The sequence below is a fragment of the Myotis myotis genome, unplaced genomic scaffold (assembly GCF_014108235.1).
Source record: "Myotis myotis isolate mMyoMyo1 unplaced genomic scaffold, mMyoMyo1.p scaffold_m19_p_10, whole genome shotgun sequence".
NCBI classification, from domain to species: Eukaryota; Metazoa; Chordata; class Mammalia; order Chiroptera; family Vespertilionidae; genus Myotis; species Myotis myotis.
In genome coordinates, this window is record NW_023416314.1 from 69,185,254 (window position 1) to 69,205,640 (window position 20,387).

General features: G+C 40.5%; 1 protein-coding gene across 3 annotated transcripts in view; it reads right to left on the bottom strand.

The window, feature by feature from the left end:
• The window catches only part of ALKBH3 (alkB homolog 3, alpha-ketoglutarate dependent dioxygenase), a 32,676-nt gene that overhangs the window by 9,442 nt on the left and 2,847 nt on the right, over positions 1-20,387 (bottom strand). For all 3 annotated transcript variants that reach the window (XM_036326133.1, XM_036326132.1, XM_036326134.1), the window contains exons 4-8: positions 19,147-19,181; positions 16,649-16,696; positions 15,645-15,748; positions 13,848-13,936; positions 7,828-8,037 (exon numbers count right to left, since the gene is read on the bottom strand). In XM_036326133.1, coding sequence (XP_036182026.1) covers positions 7,828-8,037; positions 13,848-13,936; positions 15,645-15,748; positions 16,649-16,696; positions 19,147-19,181 — 486 coding nt within the window. The remainder of the gene's footprint in view (positions 1-7,827; positions 8,038-13,847; positions 13,937-15,644; positions 15,749-16,648; positions 16,697-19,146; positions 19,182-20,387) is intronic.

A 20,387-nucleotide genomic window follows, 5' to 3' on the forward strand; every position in this document is an offset into this window, starting at 1 on the left:
AAACTGCAGATATAGACAACTTATTGCAGAATGTGTGCTTCAAAACCAAGAAAAAAAGCAAGATGTTACTGTGAATGTCTGGAGCGTCAAGCAAAGTGTTTCCTCAAGATGGCAACAGATACAATAGGGACTTCCCTGGCTCTATGATCCAGGATCAGACATATGTGGAGCTGCTTGGAAGTATGGCCCAGGCTTTTGTTGCAGACTGAAATACTCAAAATCTAAATGTTAGCTTGTGCTACAGCTGCTTAACCTGCTGAGGGCAACTGTCCCTTGACCTGCCCTGGCTCCCAATTTATGACTATGCCAAAATCATTTTTTCGCCCCCCCACCCCTTGCAAATTGTGGTGTTGACTGGCTTTGAGAACCTCGCTGGCTTCTAGGCTGCTTCCTGGATCATCTGGATCATCTACTCTGGCAGCTATATTTAGACTGCAGCGTTGTTTCTACAGCACCAACACAAGAGCGCAGCTGGACGTCTTGTCCACAGTGGTAATATATTTTTAAAATCTGACAAAAACAAGCATATTAGCTATGAAAATTATGGAAAGACAACAGAGCTAGGACCCTGCAAAGCCATCTCTATAGTGTTCTGCTGACTCAAGCCACACTTTAATAGTAAATGACATCCTCAGCATCGATCTGAAATACATTAATTTCAAAACAGAAGCAGCTGTTTCTGAAATAAGATCTGCTTAAGTGTGGCTAGCTGAAAAAGCATAGATTTGAAGTCCCTGAGGTTATCTGTTCAAAAAGGTTTTAAACTCACTTGCCAAAACAAATCTTTGGGTTTTTACCAAACTTTTTCCTGATTTTTTAAAAAATATATATTTTTATTTATTTCAGAAAGGAAGAGAGTGGGAGAGAGAGATAGAAACACTGATGATGAAAATCATTGATTGGCTGCCTCCTGCATGCCCCCTTACTGGGGACCCAGCCCGCAACCAGGGCATGTGCCCCTGACCAGACTCAAACCCGGGACCCTAGAGTCTACAAGCTAATGCTCCACCTGCTGAGCCAAATAGCTAGGGCATCCTGATTTTTGGCACTGATCTGGCATGGAGGGTTCTGGTGAGGTAAGTGAGAATAGTAAGCACAAGGACTGGCACATGCACTCAATCATCCTACCCTGGCACACCGTGACCTGTGCCTCACCAATGCCACACTCACTCACTTATGGAAGAGGGCTTGCGAGGTCGGGGCAATCACTCACTGCAGAGGCTCTCTCCGCAGGCATCCAGAACTTAGCACTGCACACAACACTAGTACGGAGACGCCCGTCTTTCCTTCCAGACTGGACAGGTTAAAGGCAAAGGCAGCTGAGTATGACATACTTGCTGATAGTGTTTGCTGTTCAGATTTGTTGTTGATATAGTACTGGGGTAGGACAGGGACAAGAAGTTACTAAATTTAAGCAGAAGCAAACTTCTTTACACTTACTGTCACAGTCATTTCAGCTACACAAATGTGCACTTGAAATCAGAGGAGTTCGTGAGATGAAGATTCCATTCTTGGTAATATAATATTTCCAAGAAATGCACCTTAAAGGAACTGTTATCTCAAAGAGCTTTCACCTCAGACTGTTGCACCAAACACAAATGCTCTCTTTCCTCTAAGGTTTAATGAAAACATGTTCCACCATTCCTGACATCCGGCTGATCCCAGTCCCCAGCAAAAGTGCAAACTTCTCGTCACCTGTCAACAGCAGGGCATTCAGTCCCACACCATTCCTGGCACAGCCTGACCAGACAGAATCACACCCCACCCTCTCCTTCCTGCACCTTCCACTGTGTCTTTTGAAATTCCCGTTCGGTGATAAGCAAATATCCCTATATCCTTTCAACCTTGTGTGCTCTGAGGAGTCCCTCTACATTTCCTTGTCCCAACTGAAACCTAGCTCTCACCAGAAGACTCCAAACTCCCTGAAACTTCCTCATGTGGAAGGTGACTGTGTCTCTCCCATCCAGTAGAGCTGAGAAACAAGTGGCAGGCCTCCGAACTTTCAGACCATTATTCCCATGCCTCTCTTCAACACCCTACCCCTTGAGTTTCATCCACGTGTCCCTCCTTCTCTGCCTCGATCCCACACATATTCAAGGTCTAACAACCTCCTAACTGGTCTACTGGCTTCTACTCTTGCTCCTTTCTAGTCCAAGCTCCCCACAGTAGCAACAGACCCTGTAAAACTGTCAGTCAGAGCATGTTGCTCTTCTGCTTAACACACTTCAATGGCTTCTTGATGTGCTTAAAATAAAATCTACTCCTTCCTGAGGTTCATGAGTCTCTGCGTAGCCTGGTCCTGCCCACTCGCCCCATCCCATTACCCGCTACTCTCATTTGATCACTTCCTCCAGCATGGGGCATCCTTCTTCAAATTCACTAAGCTCCTTCCTGCCTCAGCTATGCAATCATCCACCATGAAATGTGGCTTTTGAATAAGAAATCACCACAAGGCTTAGGATTAGTTCCTATGAGTAAAGAGAAGGGAAAACCCCTACCATTGGGAAAGGTCTAAAAAAGCTGAGTTTGGAAGCAGACCCCATACCCATTGCAGAAATCTCACTGGTTGTTCTCCTAGGACTAAACGTACTATTACCGGAAGCACAAAAGTGGAGGGCTCTTTGCAAAAATTAATCATACCCAGTGGCCACCAGAGCCTGGATTCTAGCCTGACATAAAGCCTGAAGGAAGCAAAGGATGATTCCAACTCCCAAAGGATGTCAAGTCTGAAGATAATTCAAGTCCCCCCAGGACTACCTGCTTACACATGCACCCATTCATTTACCCACTCACTCCCTCACACTCTCCAAACCCCTTAAAAATGACCCTAGAGATAGAAGCTCAAAAACTCAATCACCATGCCTGATGCACAGGCACCTTCATCCTCCCCGAGCCTCTCTCTACTCCTTCAGTGAATGGCATTTCATGGGCCCAGGGGATCTTGGAGTTCAGCTTCACTGCTAGTCATTTCCTTTTTCAATTCCCACATCTACAAAGTCACCATGACATCTAGCATTTATAACAGCTTAAAAAAATTCACTGATTACTGCAACAACTTTCATAGTGCCTTTCCTGGGAAAACTTTCTATTACTCCTATCAAGTGGCTGCCAATTACCATATCCACCTACAAAAAAAAGGAGTAAGTATAAATGAGGCAGATGAGTGCTTTTTACCAACATCATTTCAGAAATAGGAAACAAACCTTGATATTCTAAATTTCATTAGGGTATGTATTAAAAAAACGATGATAATCAAGGATTTCTTTCAAGTATTTCTTGTAATTTCTCGGGACAGATGCTGTAAGAAGGGAACAGACTAATAAGTATGGATAACTGGAACAGCATGAGGGGGTGCTAGCTAAGGGGGAGGTTGTTACTACTCTATGAAATACTACACATGGTTTATCTAGTTTTCAAATTGAAGCTAGTCACTATATTATTTTGGATTCCAACATCATCATTTCTTCTAAAGTCCTGGAAAAATGTCAGTATTTATGATCAAACTGACCTTTTTATACTCTGCTCTTAGCAAGGGAGGCACTGGGAACTCCAGTTCATTGGGCTCTCAGAGCCTCTGCCATTAGAAGTGGTTTTACAACCATCTCTCCTGGTGACACACACAGGGTTCACATCCCTCAGAAGGTGCTAGAGGGAGGAGTGGTAAGAGAAATATCTAATTTGCCTCAACTCAATCACCTTATAGTAGATAAGAAGCCCCTCACCTTTTCAGGATCCAGCTGATGGACAGAACTTATCCATGAGTAATTTGCTACCAAAAAAAAAAAAAATGGCTTTTGGCATCTAAATCTCCAGTGTATCACAAACTTCCTGTTATTACCTAATAACAACCCCCAACTCAGCCATCACTGTTTCCATGGTAACTGACGGAGAAATAGCAGCCTGCCAAATGGCTTTTGTAGTTCCCCATCCAGCTTGTTTTTCAGTATAGAATTAAAGCTAGCTGGGCGAAGGACCAGACTAATCTTTACAACAGGGACACGATGCAGTTTGAAAAGTACAACTGCATTTGGGACAAGGAGTGCAGAAAAGCTTGAACAAACAGCTTGCTAGAATAAAAAAGGTTCTTGGTTTCTAAACAATGTCTACTGAGGTATATTTGGTAAAGTTTACTTTTGTCTTAAGATGGTATATCCTGACATTGGCAAGTAAGTAGATAGATAAAGTGTGCTATTCACTCAGTCTTTAACTGAATTAACAAAAGGGATGGGGTGAATGGAAGAGCAAGATCTGGCTAGTTTACTATGCCCCAAGCACCTTATTATCACTAAAGGAAACAATAACCTACTCTACAATCACAATGAATGGGCAGGACAGTGAAAAAGGATGGGCATCTTGGAGGAGAGAAATGTGTAATCCCAGGGATGATGTAAGCATGAAACTGACTGAGCCAACTGCACGAATCAGAGGGGCACTGATGCTTAGGAAACAAAGATCTCCTTACCATCTCAGCACAGGGAGAGATTGTTAGGACTGCAATATGAGGAACTGGAACAGCTTTCAGAAGATCAGCAGCTACAGAGATCTGCTTAAGGTGTCAGACCAAAACAAACAGCTGCTGCAGGGGTGGAGGAGTGTGAATGTAAAAAAGAAAGACTATTTCTCTTTGAAAGTACTCCATAATTTAAATAGATGCCTCTCTGTTTTAACATTGCATATTTGAATAAGTGCAGGAAATCTCATGATTCTTCTATGTCAGTTTCAGATGAGAAACTGACTCAAGTCAAACAGCTATTAGCTTCCCTTCTGATAGGCTAAAACAAACTGGATTTTGAAAGAGATTCCTCTGACAGCTTCCAGCACACTCTGACTGTCTTGGTGACAGGCAGGAAAATTACAACCTATAGTACCATACAAAGACAGGTGCCTAAGAGCTACAGAAAGTCAGACTCCTACAAATTCCACACAGCAGACTCACCCAATTTATGCTTTTAAATTTATGTTTTACCTGAGTTGTATGAGTCATGAGTCATGTTCTCAGCGCTATCACTGGAGTGTGGAAAGAAAGTAGACAAAGACTTGCAATAACCATTTCCTTTCGATCCTTCAGAAAGCTATCATTTTAATAGGATGAAGACAATGTGCTCTAGATGCATTGCAGGCTGTCAACTAAAGAAAGGCTTTTGCACTTCTAGTTTTGCTGGATTTGCAGAGCCCTAGATTTTTATTTGTTAAAGAAACTGGCAGGAGTTTTTGAAAAAGTTTAAACGTGGGTCCTCTTTACCCAAGAATGGGACCTATAGGTTGGGGGGGGGGGGGGAGAATTCATTTATAAACAGTATTCACGTATGCATGATCATAATTTAAATATATTAACATTTAACTTCCCCATCTTAAACAAAAGCCAGAATTGAAGGAATATACAATTGCATCAAGTTCAAGCATAGCTAAGACTATGTAGGAGGAAGCCAAACTTATTAGAGTCAATAACCAGAGGTACTGACACACTTATATTTCTTCCCAAATCTGTTTCCTTTGCCAACATTATTTCAAGATCTCAGGCAAATTTTCTTACTTATTAGATCTGTATTTTTATCAACTCAGCTACCATCGTTACAGTGCAGATTCCCTTGCTACTGGCAAACAACTAAAGGGACTTCACCACATAGTGTTTCATGGCCTGTACTTTCCCCCATGTTCATCAAATAGACTCCAAATGCCTTGAGGAGAGAGGGCTTCCGTGTGAGCAGCCTCTCTCTAACAGGTGTTGTTCCAAGCGGTTGCCCTGAGAAACAGAGCTATGTGACAGTTATATTCCCCACCCCCGCATTAACCTATAACATAACTGAAGTATGTTACCAAGAAACAGCTCTTGAACACCATGAATGTTTTCTATCAGTAAATGAAGACCTTCAGCTTCCTGGAGGCGAAAAGGGATGGGGATATTCTGGGCACAAGAACATTATTAATGCTTAATAGTAGCTGGAGACTGCTTATACAGTAAAACTAATTATCCAGAAGTAATGCTTTGGGAACTCTAAAACTTCAATCTATAAAGAGGCAAAAACGTTTTTAAAAGAGGATGATGGTAAATGTACGGGTGTAAAGAAACAGTCACTGAATACGTAGATACTTGGGAACAAAGAAAATAACTGTGAAGAACTAGACACTAGGATTGCAGTAAAGATTATGTTGGACATATTACAGCTTTTTGCCAATTGGAAGGAAGGAGGGATGACCCGGGGGGAAGGCACAGCACTAGTGCGTGCTGGATCATGACCTCCAAGGGGGAGGATCACTTCATCTTTTTCGTAGCGACAGCCCTGCGCCCAGGACCACACTCAGCACATAGCTGGTGTTCCACACGACTGGCCTGAGAAGAGGGTCTGAATTAACAAATGAGACGTGGTGTTTCTCTGCCACTCATGTAACAGGAGTCTTACTAAGGGCAGGATGAATTCTTCGCATGTGTGCACTTGGGATGTAACTGAGTGGAAGCCTCTGTAGAAAAGCATAAGCAGACCTAAAAGGAATACGGCAAAGGCCAGGCACTCTGCTTCTCGAACGGTATTCCCTGGTGCAAGAGGAGGCCAACTGCCAATGAGAGTGTGAAGGCTACTCAAAGTGCTCAGGGAGCAGGTTCACCCAATAACTAACTCAATGGCAACTGACAATCCCCTGCTAACATCGATCGGTTTCTGTGTAAACAAAGTAAAGAAAACCTAAATCAATGGGAATTATACATACAAAAGGTACTTAATGGCATAAATGTAAAATAACACCTTATGCTTCAAAATACTGTGCTAGGAAACCCAAACACATGTCAGGAAACAGTCCAGTCCATTAACTGCATTCTCAGAGAAGATGTCTGATGAAGGACAGACACAAGCACTGCTTGATTAACAGTAACTATGAGGTCTGGATCAAGTCATATTCAGGACAGCCTTGCAGGCCCTTCCACACTGCCTGGGTCTGGTTCAATGTTGTAAAAGGAATGATCGGGAACCTTGGTTAGAAAAAGACACAAACTCTGGAAATAAGATAATTTGGTAGAGATTTGTTTTTTTCTTAGAGTTTCTACTATCTTTTTATCTACCTTAGTCCTAATCTTCTATACTTAAAAAAAAAAAAATTAACAGCCTTGTATTACTCTACGTTATATAATACAAGAGCTGGGATGGAAAAATGAAATTACTGAATAGTCAGTTTAGTCACTGCTTTTCTATCTGAACTTGGACAGACCACCACCACCTCCAATATCTGGCTTGAACTTCCTCTCTGAAGGAATGGCAGGTGCATCCGTATTCCGGGAAAAGGCTAAGGAGGCAATGCGGATGCACGTGATGCTTCCTCACAGGGAAGAGGCAACAGTGCCATGAAGAACACTCCTTCCTTTCCCTTCTCGCCCCCTCTAGCTTGGGCCATCTCTTTATAAGTCCTCCTTTATAGCATTTACCATCATTGTAATTATGTGGGTAATTAGTAGTATCTGTCTATCCCATCTCCAGGAGGACAGGGGCTGTGCCTGTCCTTTCCACCAAGGAAAAATTTTCTTACTTATTAGATCTGTATTTTTATCAAATTAGTTCCCATAGTTACAGTGCAGATCCCTTTGCTACTGGCAGACAACTAAAGGGACTTTACCAGCACCTGGCACATGGCAGGCAGTGGCGGGTAGAAAAGTAAATGAGTGAATGGGCACTTCAGAAGTCAAAAGTTAACCATGGGGTAAGCAATCAGTTCAAAATGTTTCATCAGCAAATCACACACTTCTATCCTCTAAATCTGAAAACAGGAGCACTCTTTTTTTCACAGAATAACTGGAGGCAGGAAGAACATAAAAGTTAAAAAACAAAAAAGAGTACTCACTGGCGGGGGCTTCTTTCTCATCTCAAAAGTGCGCGTGGCACCAAAACTGAGAGAAGCAATGACCGGGCACCTCCCTAGTGAGGGTTCATCATCGCTGTGCCAGTCCACACTGTCCTTCTCATTGCGGTAAAGGTTGCAGAGCAAGGAGTTGAAGGTGTGGCCCGTGTTCTCCTCAATTTGGTTCTTAAGTGTGCGTAGCACAGGGTGCCACTGCAGTCACCAGGCCAAGGAAAGGAGCAGAGAGCCACATGGAAAAACAGAAAGAAAATGCAAAATCAGTCGCATTTTATACACAGGAGCATGGAATAAGCAAACCACTTGGAATGAAATAGACAGAAGGCGGGAAGAGTAGTTTAATTCCCATCCGTTATTTCTATTTTGAAGCAAGTTAACCTCTGCAATTTTATTAAGGTACTAAACTTAGTATAACAACTCTATGAGGACCAGGCCTATCTACCCATCTCATCCTTTCCATGTTAAATACATGACCCTCGGAAAGAAGAACTGTCCATTCAAGGCAGTCACTTTGGTTGTCAATAAGGTGGGAAGTGGAGCAGTGAGTCTGGTTTGCACCACAGTTGATGGGCTGCCAGGTAGATAGCAAACACAGACTGAAGTGTGAGGAGCGAAACAACTTTCTTGCTGGGTGGCCCTCTGTCCATCCTATTCCTATTTTATTGTGAATGGCAGAATTGCTTTAAAAAATATTTAATATTTCCAGAGTGGCTAGTTTTCTAGAAACTCAACCTAATGGGGGAAAATACTCTTTTCTACAGGATGAAATTATGACATAGCCTTGATAAGTGTATAGTCTGTGAACTAGAGAAGATTTAAGCAGATCCACAGCCCTGCCTCCTGAGCACCAAGTTCATTATGTAGTTTATACTTTAGAAATCACAATCTACACTACAGGAAGCTATGACCCCTGACCTTAGGTTGTACTTTGGAGCTATAGCAGCATAGCTTGTATTGATTCTTGTTAAAATTCTGTCTTCCTCCAAGAAAACGCAATGCTTTACAGAGCTTCTTTTAGGACAGTGGTCGCACTATCAAAACCTACTGAGGACCCCATAGACCTTCTGTTTATATGGGTTATGGCTATGAGATTTGCCATGTTAAAAATTACAGCTGAAAAAAATTTTAGCTATTGGTTAATTCATTTAAAAAATAGCAAACTCTGTTAAAGACACTATAGCCGTAACCGGTTTGGCTCAGTGGATAGAGCGTTGGCCTGCGGACTGAAGGGTCCCAGGTTTGATTCCGGTCAAGGGCATGTACCTTTGGTTGTGGGCACATCCCCAGTAGGAGGTGTGCAGGAGGCAGCTGATCAATCTTTCTCTCTCATCGATGTTTCTAACTCTCTATCTCTCTCCCTTCCTCTCTGTAAAAAAAATCAATAAAATATATTTTTTTTAAAAAAGAAAAAATAGCAAACTCATTACATGTTAACAAAATAATGTTTTATGAAAAATAACTATATTTTCTAATACAAACAATGGGGGAGAAGAGCAGAACTGCTTTGCAAGTCTCTTTAATGTCTGGCTTAACTGAAGCCAGCTGACTGTCAGATCTGCTTCTGTATTCAATCTGTTACAGTATGTTGTTTTTGCTGAAGTACGTGAAGAAAATTGCCTTCACACAGATATGGGGTCAGAAAATAGAGTCTTTGATAGCCTTTTCAAATAATTACAGATAGTCTTTGATATCACACCAAAATTCAACAAGCCATGATTTCTAAAGGTTAGCTGCAATGTGGAATCTGAAACTGTCTGAACAAACTTTTCATATTGTTATATTTAAATCACTGGTCCATGCTGCAGTTCGAATGGATCTTTTAATCCTGTATACTTCTGTAACATCTAGGAAATACTGGTTCACTGAGTTACACAGATCTTCTAACTGTTGACACATTTCATTATATAATATCAAAAAAATGACATCCATTAACTTTACCATGGATCTCATCAGAAAAGGCAAAGTAATGAGAAGAGGTCAGGCTCAAGGTGGTGGTTATGAGTTTTTCCAAAATGCTAATTTTTGCTTGAAAATGCAACCTTTATCATTAGTAATAAATCCTGTTGTTTTTCCTGAAGTAACACTTCATTCATTTTTTGAAATATGTCTGCCAAATACTCAAGTGTGAATAACTATAGTTTGTCTGCTAGTTGATATTTCAAAGAAAAAATGGTCCATAAAAAAGTAGCCAGTTCAGCTTATGGCTTACACAATCACACACTTGTTTTTTCTTGATAACCACCATCCTGGGCCTGTATCAGGATGCTTTGCACATACTTTCCATTTCCTCAAACTATTAAAAAGATTGAGATTTCATAAAACTAATGTTTACTGCTTCATCCAGGGATGTTCTTAAAGGAAACCAGCATTTTTTTAAAAAACTGGAAGTGCACAAATATGAATACAATGGTTTTTAGTACAGTTTGATGACAATGCCTGGTTCAAACTAAGTTATATCCACCATTACTTTTTTTATTCACCATCAGTGCAAATTCAACATAGTAAAAATGTCACCCAGTCTTAGTATTACTATAAAAATAGTTAGACCTTGTGGATTTCCAAAGAGGATTTCGTGGCCCTCCTCCAGGGTCCATAGATTGTACTGTAAGAACTGATACGTTACAGAAACCCTTCAAAGTCCATGTTTGAGTTTTGGTAGCGAAGGAATGAATGTTCAGCAAAGGAAAGCATAATAATAATGTTATTATATTATTATTATTATTATGTATATCCCATGGCTACTGTCAGGTAAAACTGCCAGAGAAGCATATGGGGGAATCATTCAGCTTTGCTGTGATAGGGAAACCATAGCAAAAGCTGGGATTCCTTGTTATGAATGTTAGCATTGCATTCTAACAGAGGATTTTTAAAGATAAACAGTGATAAGAACAAAACTTAGATCAATAAAACAGAAATCTTATTAAATTACCCTATATTCAAGAGAATAATTTTCAAAGTGAAATTCCATAACAATGTTAGCAAGCCATATTTCCTATTTATTTTATAGCTTTAAGCTTAACTTCATGGAGATAAAGATCAGATGCTAGAATTATACTCAACAAGAAAAACGAAGGAAGATAGCTTTTCTGCCATGCGACTGAGAAACCAATTAGCACTTCCCTGACTTGCTTCAGGACTGAGCACTGTAATAACACCAGGTTTGCATTATGTTTCTAAGTGGCTATGTATTTTTTCTTGGTTATTTTTGGTGGTGAAGTAAGGAGAAAAGGAGAAAAAGGGGGATAATGAACTAGAGGATTAATTTAGACTCTCCACCCAATACTCTATATACAGATCCCTCAGAGCTGAATGTCTAAATTAAAATTCAGCGTCATCTCACTGTGCAGTGAAGCCATGCTATCCTTAAAAGACATTTGAGGAAAAGAGTCTGAGAAAATATGAATCGCAGAAGTGAAAGAACCCATTCAGTGGATTTCAAACAGTGTTTTGTACAGTCTTAGGTACCTCAGAGGTGCCCCTGGGATTACCACAGGGGAAAGGAGAGGCCAAGTGGTGGGACTCCAGGCAGCTAAGGCACTCTACTACTTCCATATGTTGGGTTCATATGAGATTTAGTTTGAGCAAAGACTAAAAGAAGTTTAATAACCTATGATTGAATCTGCTCCTTTGTTATGCGATATTAAGCTTGAGATAATTATTTTAAAATCAAACAAGTATCCCCAATACACACATATATACACATTAGTGAATCCCCCTTAAAAAATATGAGAAATGCCCTGGTCTAGTGGTTCAGTTGGTTGGAGCACTGTCTCATACACCAAAAGGTTATGGGTTCGATAAGGACACATATGTAATACCTTAATCAATTAAAAAAAAAAAAGGTTATGGGTTTGATTCCTGGTCAGGACACACACCTAGGTTTTGGGTTTGATCCCCAGTAGGGGTGCGTATAGGAAGCAACCAATGGATGTCTATCTCTCACTCTCCTTTCCTCTCTCTGAAATCAATAAAAGCATTTTTTTTAAAGCAACAATGAATGCATAAATGAGTGGAACAACAAATCAATGTTTCTCTGTCTCTCTAAAATCAATTTTAAAAAAAAGAACAAAATCTTACCATTTGCAATAGAATGAATGGACCTAGAGGGTATTATGCTGAGTGAAATAAGTCAGTCAGAAAAAGTCAAATACCATATGATTCCACTTACATGTGGAATCTAAAGAACAAACTAAACAATAAAAATAGAAACAGACTCACAGATACAGGGAAAAGACTGATGGATGGTTGCCAGAGGGACAGGGGTTAGAGGACTGAGTAAAAAAGGTGAAGGGATTAAGAAATATAAATTTGTAGTCACAAAACAGTCCCAGGGATGCAAGGTACAACTTAGGGTATATAGTCAACAGTGTTGTAGTAACTATATATGGTGCCAGGTGGGTACTTGAAATATTGGGGTATAACCTTATAAAGTACATGACTATCTGACCACAATGCTGTGTAGCTGAAAATAATACAAAATAAGTAATACTGAATGTAAACTGTAACTAAAAAACAAAATTGAAATTATAAGAAAGAAATGAAGTATACATAATTTATTGTATTCTTTTCATATATTTGCCTAAAATGAAATAAAGAGACTGGCACTAAAACATCAGGTGGAAGAATTATCCAAAATTTTGGTATTCTTCATGTTTATCTGCAGTTTCTAAATTTTCAATAATACATACTTATTACTTACATTATAATAAAAGGATTGTCATTAAAAGAAATACCCTTTAAGAGTTGTCAAAATGTCCTCCAAGCATAAAAGACTACTCTATTCAGCAGATCTTATGTGCCTTATGTTTATTCTAAAGCAGTGGTTCTCAACCAGGGGCAGTTTTGCCCCTCAGCAGATGTTTGGTCAAGTCTGGAGTCATTTTTGGTTGTCACGACGTGGTGACAGTGCTTCTGGCATTCAGTGAGCAGAAGTCAGATTAACTGCTAAACATCCTACAATGCCCAGCACAGCCCCAACAACGAAGAATTAACCAGCCCCAAAGCAGTAATACTAAGGTTGAGGAATCCTGTTCTAAAGGATTAACTGGAATAAATGAGGAGCTTCTCCTCCACAGCCTGCTGAATCCTCAGCTTCTCTGCTGTGACTGCTGACAAAAAGGCACATTAATTCGGACAGGACCATGCAGCAGTCTACATTGGGTTGGCCTAGTTCCATTTTCTTGTTTCCAAACCAATCTCAGATATAAGGTCTCAACACCTCCCTGGATCACATTCTAGATGCAGTCCAGAAACAAAGCGCAGAGCTCTCTCCTTACGTAAAAAAGCCACGACCCCACACCAATGTTTTACCCACGAACATTTTAGCACAGGGATAGTTTATAATTATAAATTATGGGAAGCTCTGAAGTGTGTCATGTCACATTTCTGTTTATCCCAATGCCGTAAGCAAACTCCATTTTCTTCAAAGTCTCTTTCCATAAAGCATAACATTATCTGCCAAAGGCAAGATTCCAGGGACTAAACAAGGAGCTGTTTCTTGGATCTCAACTCCATCCTCTGGACAAGCTTAATTTATATACTAGCATCTCTTTGTCTGTCATGGAAATTTTTAGAAACAAGCCAAAGCAATAAGTTGAGGTCTAAGAAGAAATCCAAAGTCAACAAGAAAAACACCAATGTTTTCCACAAATGACAACACAGCCTGAAAAATGAAGAGACGTTCTGACCTCGTTGGCCAGCCATAAGGACTCTGGGCTCACAGCAAATGTGTCCCAGGGTATGCAAAGAGGGCTGCAGCCAGATAGGCTTGGGGGACGGGGAGACAGGAGAAGAAGTGGTTCATTTTCCTGAAATCCAGGAGTCTGATCCCATTTTACTTCAGTTCCACATTTTCTCACCAATGACGGTGCACACACAGACTCAGTGTTTGAACCCAGAGGGTTTTTGAACTAGGAACCATCATGCAGCTCTGTAAGGTGTTTTATTGATCTTTTCTAGTACTCTACAGTTATGTAAAGAAATACAACAGCAATGTTCCAACATACGTGAGGATTTGGTTCCATAGTGATTCTGGAGTAAGTGTAAGGAAGTTCTCCATACCATGCTGTGAGTCTTGGTTGCTGGTAAGTTACATCTGAGAAAGAAAATACAGGGCCTTTGAAATGGTTTAATGCTATTTAAGGTGTACCTACTGAGTGCTAACCACAATGTGCAAAAAGCTATGAGAAATACAAAGGCAGAGCAAGGATGGGCTCTGACCCAGGCTCCACCTTCATAGAGAACATGCGATTTCAAGATGAGAAGAGGTGTTGGCAGAAACAATCTGAGCAAACTATGAGGCGAGAACATGTGACTTAGTTGTGTCAGACACAAATAAGAATGAAGAAGTCAACAAGAGACAAGGAGGATCTAAAAAGCAGAACCCAGAGTCTGAAGCCTTGTAGGTAGGAACTTGTGGCACCAACATCCCTACAAAAAAACAGGACAGGCCCTGGCTGGGGTGGCTCATTTGGTTGAGCATTGTTCTGTGCACCAAAAAAGTCACCAGTTCAATTTCCAGTCAGGGCACAAGCCCAGGTTGTGGGTTCAGTCCCTGGTATGGGTGCCTCTAGGAGGCAACCAATTGCTGTTTCTTTCTCCCTCTCCCTTCCTCTCTCTCTCAAATCAATAAAAATATGTATTTTTTAAAAGAAACAAGACAAACCATTTACCTATGTGCCACCACCATGTAAGCCCCTTTGATTCTGAACAAAGAAAAACGTACTCTGACCAACTACACAGCATGCAGCTGATTTTACAAGTTCTTTATGTCCAATTTATTTAGAAAGGGAGTTATTCATAGATTTATTTCCCCCTGCAATTGGTATCAACTACTACAACAGTAAGAACAATAATAGTAAAAGCAGCTAACATTCATTGAAGGCTTACTATGTACCAGCCATTCTGGTAAGTACTTACCATGCATTATCTCACTTAATTATCACAACAACCTTATAAGGTAGGTATTATTATTATTAGCTCCATTTCACAGATCTGAAAATTAAGGACTAGAAAATTACTGTATTTTGCTTAAAATTAACAATTACTTTGAATAACAAAGTCTGTAATCAAAGGCAAGTCTGTCACCAAAAGCCCTGCTATAGAAACTGCTGGGATTGAGGAGAGAGAGCTGAGTTGTTCGGATGCTTGAGTCAAATGAAGCCAGTATACTTCGCCTTTTTTTTACTGAAAATTTAAATTCACTTGATTTGCCAGAAAGAAATTGTATGAGAGCACAGATGCCCCTCAGTGGCCCGCTCTGGTACTACAGGTGCTTTAGTAGCTTGTGGCTGACCACAGAGCAGGCTCCAAGGCAGGTAATCTTGACAAGCTCAGGAGAGAACAGCTGAAGCTACAGGATACGAGACTCTTCCAGTGAAACAAGAGATTAAAAAGCCAAAAAGCCGGTAAGAAGGATTGTGAAAAAACGTATGCCGAGTAGAATCAGAAAAAAATAGAAAGCCCTGGAAGTTTCTATGAAGAAAGAGGGACACTGCACCATGTGATGTAATAAAGGTAGTGAACAAACGCAAAGGGAGGTGAGCGTGTCAGCCACAGTTCGGCCAACCCAAACGCTCTGGTTCCTTGAACTCCCGCCCACCCCATTCTCCTGCCACGTTCTGAGTACCACTGTTACTCCTCTGTCCCCTCTCTCTGACTGGCTAATTTCTACACATCCTTGAGGCCTGGTAGGCTTCGAATCTCTATTTAAGATAGCTGTGGAGAAAAGAGGCAACGGTGTTGGAAAACACTCCAGAAAGTGAGGCAGGCGGCAACAGCTGCGATCTCAGAGGTCCACTCACCCTCTCTGATGCCGGTCCTCTGTTCCCAGGGAACGTCCCGACAAAGCTGCTCCAATACCCAGTCGGCTTCTCTTAAGTCAACAAAGGCAGGATACAAACGCACCCTTGAAGCAGAAAGAACCATCAGTAACTAAACAACACAAAAAAGACGGGTTGCAGACTCTGTTAGCAGAGTGAACTAAGCTGGATGATGCCTCCTTTCGTGGGGAGATGAAATCATCTCACCACACCTCCCATAGCAAGCAGAGCCCAACATCACCCAGGTCACGATGCTCAGATGTAAAATAAACGTGTGTTAAGACAAATAAAAGCAGCATGAAGGATAAAAGGATTCATAAGGGCTCTTATAGACATGGTTCAAATCTTGCTCCAGCACTGCTTAGCTGTGAAACCTTGGGCAAGTTATTTAACCTCTGAACCTTGGTTTTTGTAACCTGTAACATGAAGTTCATATCCACCTCAGAGGGTTGCTGAAAAGTAAAGCAAGCCTGGCCCTGTGTCATTTTAACAACTGGTATTCTTCTGATACTGTGCCAACTGTAGGGGAAACAATAACTTATGATTACATTGAAATGAAAATATCCAAATGATGGTTCTTTCTCTCAATGTACATACACTTATTTCAACACTGCTAAGTCAGTTCAAATCATTTTGGAGATCCTTCTTAAGGAGTGTTCTGAAAGCCCTTGGGACATTTTCTTGAACTTTTTTACTCTTTGAAGATGCATTTGATATTTTGAAAGAGCCAAAGCTCACCTTAAGCCATACCTGGTTAACAATGAGATGTGGCCAAAATAATGCAACTGGTTTCCTTGTGTGACTGTTAAACTTGCTTTAAAAGGGAGGTTCCAGAAAGGGTTATAACAATGGCAGTGCCACTGAGTAATTACAGAGACTTCTAAGCAATTAATTTAGATATGTAAGTTCTGATATATTTTGCTTTAAATGCCTCATTATTTTATAGTGACAATTAGTACACTTATGCATTGATTAATGTCACTTACCGAGATATGCCTGTGGGTGACTGGCTAATTTCATATGCACCCTCTTTGCTAAAGAAACAAAGAAGACAGACTTGTTAGTATCAAACAAAACAATACCCTCCACCCAGTGGAAGGGCTGTCCTTTGGATTCTCAAAGTCCTGGCTCACCAAAGTCATTTAACAATGAGGGCAAGAACAGCTTCACCTTCTTCTACCACTGAGATAATGGCATTGGGAACAGATCCGGCAAGATCAGACCACGAGATGAAGGCTGTAATAACATAAACTCTGATCCTACCCCTTTCTATTCACCCATAATTTAGGCCGAAATAGTGCCAAATAGAGCGCTCCTTTGGAAACTCTGGAAAAGAGATGCATCTAACAGGTAGCAAGGGCTGTGTGCATCTGTTGCTTTCAGATACATGTCTAATGAGGTTCCTCCTCTGATTAAAGTCCTTCAAGGCTCCCATCCACTTGTCAACATTGCATTTAACGTCCCTGTGACCTGACTCCACCTCCTGATAGCTCAACCAACTTTATTGCCTGGACTCTCCTGACTACACCACCACGTTTCAGCTCAGCATCACCTTCCTGACCTTTAATCCACCCAAATGTTAACATCTCGTCCTCTGTGCTACTCTAAGACCTTACATACAAATCTACTGTTTCATGATACACAGGATTACAATGTACCTGGTCACATGTGCATTTCATTTACTAGACTGTGGGCTACTGAGAAGCAAGAAATGGTTATTACTCTGTTTCCCAGCACCTAGCACATAGTAGTTGAGCAATAAAAGCTAACTGAATTTAATCAAGTTTACAACAGTACAAAACTGCTGCATATGTGCAGGGTGGCGAGGTCCACGTAAGAGAAGTGTTCCCGACTGGATAGGTGCCTCTATCCAGATAACTGTGTCAGATCCTTCTTGGAAAGGTACGTTACTGAGCATAATGTAAAGGGACAGTTTTCACACACCTCTCTGCCATGCGAGTGAGTAGTTCACAATCTCTGAGCAGGTTCTTAGGTAGATGTGTGAGTTCCTCTGAACCAAAATGTAGCAGAACTATTGTTACATATACAGTACTGATCACATTTCTAAACGCGTTGTGTGTGAATTCCCAGAGTGTGAATACAATGTTGCTATGTGATATATTTTGGGCCACATTTAGAAGCTGGCTCACTTTAAATGTGAGCCACACTTCTGGCTATTAAAAAAATCTAGCACAGCTAACTTTAGATAACCAAAATTAACAAGCCCTAGGGTTAAATAGCAAGCAGTTCTGTCACTTTGCTCCTGACTTCCAAACTCACAATTGCCCATTTTGTAACAGGTTTCATGGTTTTATTTATTCTCTTTATCACCAATGGAGACAATATCACACTGGCATTTGTAAAACAATCAAAGACTGTCAGAGCTACCAGACTGAGCCTTACGAGATTAAGTAGTCAAAACACTTAATATTACAGACAAGGAGACTAAAGCCTAGAGAGATGACAATAACTTACCTAAGGACTAGTTACATAGCTAACTAGTGGCAAGCCCACAAAAACATACCCTTTCAGAAAGGGTGATGACAGTTGTGTTAGTTTAAAATATTTCTAAGATATATAAGTCAACCTTTAACAGCCAAACAGCTTAACAGACTGCTCATGAGCAATAACATAAGCATAATGCTAAACTGCTAAAATAAAAGGATCCTTTCGACTGACAATTTAAGTACATCAGATGGAAATTGAAAAGCAGGAAAAGAGGAGTCAAAGCATCTTTAACAATTTTTTAAAAGAACATTTTAGACACAATAATATAAGAGGAATGGAATGTTTACTATCATTTACTTGCTCTGAAACAATTATGTGGTTTTAAGAAATAGACTGTAGGGTCATCTAGATTTCTAGCAGCTTTCATAAGCATTGCTAGTAAAATGGTACTTAAAGGCTTCTCCAAGAGCCATGTTTCAATGACTCAGGAAAAATACTCCCCCACACCCCGTCTTAACCTAGAAGATATTTTAGCTCACTGTCTGCAGTCATATTAGTGAAGGAGGGTCAGGAAATCTACACCAGTCAGAATTTAACGTAGACTATCTGGTTGCATTTTCCACACCATCAGTAAATCCAGAAAGGCTTCTCAAAAGACCCAGCTTAAAGACATCTGAGATAGGAATATCCCAGCCTAAAATTAAGACACTAACTGAGCTGTTATCTCTTCCAGACGGAAAAACCAGGGTGAGGGAACAATCCTAGGCTCTCCATTTCAGTGCAGCAATAGTTAGAGCAGTGGTTCTCAACCTTCTGGCCCTTTAAATACAGTTCCTCATGTTGTGACCCAACCATAAAATTATTTTCGTTGCTACTTCATAACTATAATGTTGCTACTGTTATGAATCATAATGTAAATATCTGATATGAAGGATGGTCTTAGGCGACCCTTGTGAAAGGGTTGTTCGACCCCCAAAGGGGTCGCGACCCACAGGTTGAGAACCGCTGAGCTAGAGGAAGGCAGCAAATTACTTACTCAATCACTCGCGGCTCTGGGGCTGTGCGCACCACCTGCAAGGAAACAGGCAGATCTTACTGTGGCATGGCTCCTCACCCTCAGCGAGGCTGAACTAGCAGGATTACCATATCCTTTCACTCTAGTCAAAATAAATCAGGTTCAAAACTATCCTTTTTTTATTCCAAACTCTTACTATCCCACCAGAAACCCTTGTTTCTGCTCTTCGTAGTTACTAGTGAGCGTTAAAAGGCAATGCAATCACCCTAACCGGTTTGGCTCAGTGGATAGAGCATCTGCCTGCAGACTGAAAGGTCTCAGGTTCGATTCTGGTCAAGGGCATGTACCTTGGTTGTGGGCACATCCCCAGTAGGGGGTGTGTAGGAGGCAGCTGATCGATGTTTCTAACTCTCTATACCTCTCCTGTCCTCTCTGTAAAAAACCAATAAAATATATTTAAAAAAAAAAAAAAAAGGCGATGCGATTGGAATTAACCCATTTTCCTAATAGCCAGCATTAGGAAAACCTTTCTAGGAGATTTTTTAAAACAGAAGATATTCTATAAAGTAAGGGAGGGGTTTTAATCATTTATAAAATCATTACTAGAACACCGCAATTTTCAATCGATGTGCCACAAGAATTTTTAAAACACACAATACCTGACTCTTTAGTCAGGGGCACTGACCTCTTTTGTCTTAGATTGTCAAATAAGAAAATGACAACAGCCAACACAACAACAGCTATCCAGTGTGAATGCCCTGTCTGAACCATAAATATATAGGTCATATAACAGGGTTGCATCTTATTGGTTATGTCACATAATCAGGTTGAGTCTGATTGGTTAATTCTTGGTACCAGAACTCCTATATACAAGTATAGGCAACTGATTCTTTAAAAAGTCACATTGGAGAAAAAAGGATGGATAAAAACTTTCTTTTTGGTAAACCAATCAAAATTATACCTTTTTAAATGTCAGATCGGCAAAAGTTATACTTTTTGGTGTGCTAAAGAATTTTAGTAATTAGTTTACATGTGCCATCAGATAAAAAAGGTTGAAAATCACCGCTACAGCATGATGCCTGATATTTAGCTTTCTCCCTTATTATTAAAAACAGTCAATCTTCACTGTTTCATACATTTTTCCTATGGAAAAAAAGCTAAACTATCAAGCATAGTAGTTGCTGAAATTTCAATCCAATTCCAGAGACATTTGCTGCATGAGCACCGAAAACAGCATGGTTTTAGGGCTGTTAGAACTTAGA